The 5766-nt window shown below is 46.7% G+C and overlaps 1 protein-coding gene across 1 annotated transcript; it reads right to left on the reverse strand.

The window, feature by feature from the left end:
- Positions 1 to 4004: 4004 nt before the first annotated feature.
- TEX53 (testis expressed 53) lies at positions 4005 to 5659 on the reverse strand. The gene is made up of 2 exons (XM_035255618.3): positions 5523 to 5659; positions 4005 to 4335 (listed from the first exon to the last, which is right to left on the reverse strand). The coding sequence occupies exons 1-2, from the start codon at positions 5626 to 5628 to the stop codon at positions 4232 to 4234; spliced, it is 210 nt and encodes a 69-aa protein (XP_035111509.1). The 5' UTR covers positions 5629 to 5659; the 3' UTR covers positions 4005 to 4231.
- Positions 5660 to 5766: the final 107 nt, after the last annotated feature.

Genomic DNA, 5766 nt, shown 5'->3' on the forward strand with positions numbered 1-5766 from the left:
TTACGGTGAGCCCTATACCACCAATTTTTGTTAACCAAGCTGTGAGACTTCTGAAAGCTCTACTCAACTTTTCAGCCACTTGGATTTTGTTAGGACTTGGCAGGTCCCTCAAGGGGCTAAGAAGTCTTCAGTGTTCATCTTCTCTCTCTGTACTTTTCTCTTCAGCATCTTGGCCCCTCATGTCCTGACTATGTTGATATTTCTCTGATGCATTCAAACACATCTAAGAAAGGAAAAAAAATTGCTTTTAAACTGCTGTCAGCAAGAGGGTTGGTCTGATGCGAGTTAGTTTGCCATGGTCAGACATAAATCCAACTGTGCCTTCCATGATTATTGGTGGTGGTATTATTTCAAAATCCTTCAAAGAAAGATGTCACCCTGTGGCTAAGAGCCCTTTAAAAATATCAGAGGATGGAGGCTTTTTTGCATCCCTTCTGTGAAGGAGTTTCTAAATTATCAAAGCAGGAAGTGACATTTAAGGAGAAGCTTTTTTTGTGTGTAAAGCACACTATGGCTGGTGCAGGAAGCAGTTCCAAGAAATAAGAAACATGGGGTTTGCTGGGGAAGGAAAGTGGGACCTTGGCATGGGAGGAGGTGAGGAATGCATAGGACAAGGGGAATCTGGGTAAGAGGATGGGTCTAGGGGATACAGAATGAGAATGGCAGTGGGAGAGGACTCTGGACATGAGGTCCAGGAAAGTGAACTGCGTCTTCACCCAATGGATGCCAGTGGGGTCCCCAATGGATCCCATGGGGAAGAGGTGCCACAGTGCAGTGAGCTGACAACACACACATGTGGAAGGAAGCCTCTCTGCTTCCTTCCACCCATAGTTCTTCTCCCTTTTCCTGCTAAATACTGCCAACCTTCTTAATATGGCCAACTGGATGTCCCATAGGACTCTCCAGCTTGGAATAGCCCAAAATTAAGTGATCTGCTGTGTGTTGTCAACTTAGCCTCAATACCACAAGGACCTCATTCCCTGGAATCTTCATTCCTGTATGGTTCTGAGTTAGAATTGTCCAGCTTTGCATGAGAACTATGACTCAAGGCCCACTTCTTCATCCTTACTGCTGCTGCCCGACTTTAGGCCTGTATCATTGTCTGTCCTGATCACCTAGGCAGTTGCTTAATTTGTTTTGTTTTGTTTTGGTAGAGATGAGGTCTTGCTATGTTGCCCAGGCTGATCTCAAACTCCTGGCCTCAAGTGATCCTCCTGCCTCCGCCTCCCATAGTTCTGGGACCACAGGCAAAGCCACTGTGCCTGACCCAGCCTCTTAATTTGATTTCTGTCTTAGTCATGATCCAGTTGGGAGATAGAAACCACGTAACAATTTGAGTATGAGAAGTTTAATATAAGCACTAACTAGAACAGGGGATTGGAGTAATAAAGGCACGGTAAGAAGTCAGGAGAGCTTTAAAGAATGTAGGAATAAGGGACATAGGGAGCAGCCAGCACCCCTAGAACTAAGAAAGAACCTCCCCAGGCTCCATCCCAGCTGAGATCCAGACCTTGCTGAGAAGGGCGTGGTGGTGGCTCACAATGGCAGAGAAGTCTGGGAGAATGTTCTAGAAGTCTGCCCTTGGGTGCCAGGGAAAGCTGTCATGGAGCGCTGTCTGATTAGGGGCACACCTCCTCTTTGTGGAGGACACTAGGAGAAGCTGCTAGTTGCGAAGTGCTACTGACTACCATCTTCTTCAGGATTCCTGTTCTGGAAAAATTGCCTGCACTGTGGGAGGGTGATGCTGGAGAAGCTGTGAGATCTGTGATATTAAGAAGAGCCCAGCACAACCAGAAGGCCCCTTCCTCCTCCAGTGTCTCTAGCACCCCCTCCTGACAGAGGCTAGCATTGTACCAACTGCCAGAGGAAAAATATTTAAAGGGCCAGCTTTGTTTTTGAAGAGCAAAACATTTGGGGTCCAGAGCAATAACTGAATGTTATTCTACCATTGTTGAGGGGCAGCATAACCTTGTGGTTAAGACTGTGGACTCTGTAGTCGAGTTTCTTGAGTTCAAGTCTTCGCTCTGGCACTTAATATAAATTGGTATAAATCTTAAAAGATTTATTTAACTTGAGTCTTGGTTAAATAAATCTGTAAAATCAGGTAGTAATAGTTCTGACCTCATTGGGTTGTTGTGCTGATTGGGTTGATATTTATGAAGCATTTAGAAGAGGACCTGGCACAGAGTAAGCAATGCACCAGATTGTCTATTGTGATTATTATTACGCTGAAGTCCATCCTTCACATTGTAGTCAGGATGGGCTTTCCATTGTAAGTATGAATTTTACTCCACAATCCTATGGCATAGACATCATATTCCTTTATTCTTCCCCTTTCTGAGGTGGGGCAGGCACAGGGAGTGCTAATTAATAAGTTGTCTTCTGGCCGGGTGCGGAAGACATTAGCATTCTCTGTGCCGGCCTCAGGATTACACTCCTGACCTCAGGATTAAACCTGTAATCCCAGCTTTGGGAGGCCAAGGTGGGTGGATCACCTGAGGTCAGGAGTTTGAGACCAGCCTGGCCAAAATGGCAAAACCGTGTCTCTACAAAAAAAGCGAAAATTAGCTGGGTGTGGCGGCACATTCCTGTAGTCCCAGCTACTTGGGAGGCTGAGGCAGGAGAATCCTTGAACCTGGGAGGTGGAGGTTGTAGTGAGCTGAGATCATGCCACTACACTCCAGCCTGGGTGACAGAGCAAGACTCCAGCTTAAGAAAAAAAAGTGTTGTCTTCCAACTCACATTGTTCATTATAGTCTGAATGTTAATGTCCCCTCCCCACCCAAATTCATATGTTGAAATCTTAACTCCCAAGGTGATGGTATAAGAATTGGGGCCTTTGGGAGGTTTAGGAGGATTAGGTCATGAGAGCAGAGCCCTCGTGATTGAGATTAGTGCCCTTACAAATAAGCCTGAGAGAGACCCCACTCCCCTCCTGCTATATGAAAACACGGCGAAAAGCACCGTCGGCGAGGAACAGACCCTCACCAGACACTGATTCTACTGGAGCCCTGACCTTGGACTTTCCAACCTTTAAAACTGTGAAATAAACTTCGGTTGTTTGTACGTCACCTAGTTATAGGTGTTATAGTATTTTATTTTAGTAGCCTGAACGGACTAAGGCACTGTTCATAGTACAAAAATCGGAAATCAGGCTTTGTCACTTTGTTGCTTAAAACTCACCTGTGACTTCCCATTACCTTCAAGATAGAGTCCAGCTCCCTTTCCCTGGATACAAAGCTCCTGATGCTCTGCCCATCTCACCTCCCACCAAACTCTGGCTCAGGTTTTCACTTGAGTCATCCAGACTTAGTACCTTGCTACCCTCATGCCCTGCCAGGTCTTGTCTCTATTTTCCAAATTTGCTGATTGAGTTCCTTCCTTCTGGAATATCATCCGCTCTCCTTTTGGCTAACTCCCTTTCAACCTTCAGAAAACTCAAGCACCATCTCCTCCAGGAAGCCTTCCATGAATCCCTGAGTCAGTTGCAAATGCTTCTTCGCCATTTTGCTCTCCAGGTTTTTGCCCTGTTATGTCAAGAGTGATACACTTCTGTGCCTGGCTCCCTGGCTCATGTGGAAACCACATGGGATCTTCTGCATATTACTCATGATTCTATGCTCTGTGTTTCAGCATGAGCAGCGCTGTGTATCTGCACTGGCTACGCATTGCATAACTCTAGGGCTGCTGTTTGCAGTGTTTTTCACAACCTGCCCTGCTCTTCCCTGTGGCCCTGAGCGTCAAATGGAATCACACAGTAGGTGAGCAGAATTATGCCCTCAAGCTCTGGACATTTTTGACAGCAGCCTGTTACACAAACTGGCCTCTCCTAAGGAGCACTTCCTTGTTAGGTTGGTTAGGAGTGACTGAAACAAAATGTGTTGATGTATTAAAATGATAAAACCACATTTCTTTCCAAGAGGTGGCAGGGTATAATTGTTCCATGTTCTTAGGAATCTCAGAGGTAGGGCTGGGAAAGGGAGAAAGAGGAGAGATACATCCTCTGATGTGACCAAGGACTTTAATTGGAGGCAGCTCCCCCCATGGTGGCTTTTTCAGAAGCTGGAGTGACTCTTGCTGGTGGCACAGGGATGGCTCAGACATCTTCTCCTCTTGCAGGGGAGTTTCTGAATCAGTCTTCATGACTCCTGTCCATGGCTCTCTTCCTCATGGAGATGCCCAGCAGCTGTGCAGCCTTGAGAACCAGCATGGGTGCTGCCAGCTAGAATGCTCAGGGCCTCCTAAGGGTGCATGCTTTGAGCATCATGCTGGTATCATAGGGGAGGTGTGAATGTCTGTTTGGCACAGCACTATGGAGAGAATTTGTGTTCAGATCTGAAAGAACATGAATAAACATATCCTGGGTAAAGGCTTTGAGTGATGCACGAATAACCCATCTTGGTCATACTTCACTCAGAGACTCCTCAAATCATTCATGGCTTTGAAAATAAGTTTGCTTGCATGAGCTAAGAACGAAGTGAAGCTGGGTAAAGGAGTTGAGATTTTAGAGTTGACTCATTACCTCAGCGTGGCCCAGCTGATCCTAATACACGTCCACAGTTACTGTTTGTCCATGCACTTACACATGGTGCCTCCCTTCCTCCTCCTAAGAGCCTGTGCAGTGGGCAATATATTATTGTTATCCTCATTTTGGAGAGAAGGGATATTATCGTTATCCTCATTTTGGAGAGAAGGATGCTGAGGTTTAGAGAGGGAGGATCAGCGACATGTCCAAGCTCTGTAAGCAGCTGAGGCAGAGTTTAAACTACCATCTAATAAAATTATGGCGAGGCGCAATGGCTCACATCTGTAATCCCTGCACGTCGGGAGGCCAAGGTGGGTGCGTCATGAGGTCAGCCTGGTCCAAGACGAGGCTGGCCAACATGGTGAAACCCTGTCTCTACTAAAGATACAAAAAAAAAAAGTTAGGTGTGGTGGCCCATGCCTATAATCCCAGCACTTTGGGAGGCCGAGGTGGGCAAATCGCAAGGTTGGGAGTTCGAGATCAGCCTGGCACACATGATGAAATCCTGTCTATACTAAAAATATAAAATTTAGCCGGGTATGGTGGTGTGCACCTATAATCCCAGCTACTCAGCAGCTACCCAGGAGGCTGAGGCAGGAGAATCGCTTGAACTTGGGAGGCAGAGGTTGCAGTGAGCCAAGATGGTGCCACTGCACTCCAGCCTGGGCAACAGGGCGAGACTCTGTCTCAAAAAAAATAAATAAATAAAAACAAAGTTTAACGAATGCAGTGAATAAATAAATAAATAAATAAACTGCCATGGAGGACTAAAGCCAGTGATTTCAATGAATATCTACTACCTAATAATGAATCTCTAATAACTGATAAAGCCTTTAGGCTGTGTTATTCCAGGCTGGAGTAACTACGCCCTTTCCCTACTCCCAGAAGGCTGAAAGCAATCTGAGAGGGTCCCAGCAGGGGGTGGCCGGGAGGCAGAGGCCCAGAGAAACCATTCAGGTGTTCCTGACACTATTACACACCCACGTCTGGAACCTACTGAAGCACCGTGGATGATGCTGTTGGAGCACCCTTGGACTGTGTAAGCCAACAGTGGTGGAAGAGCCCTCGCCGGCCTTGCAGCAACAACAGATCTTGGACCCCATGTTTTGGTGGGTGGTGGGAGGAGAAAAGGGCACTGGGGCTCCTGGCTTTGCAACTCCAATCCCAGAAAGCCATTGTTATCTAAGTACTGGGTCATACTAGGCCTTCCCCTGCTGTAGCTCCCTGTGGCCAGGAGTTCC

This window comes from Callithrix jacchus, chromosome 1 (assembly GCF_049354715.1).
Source record: "Callithrix jacchus isolate 240 chromosome 1, calJac240_pri, whole genome shotgun sequence".
NCBI classification, from domain to species: Eukaryota; Metazoa; Chordata; class Mammalia; order Primates; family Cebidae; genus Callithrix; species Callithrix jacchus.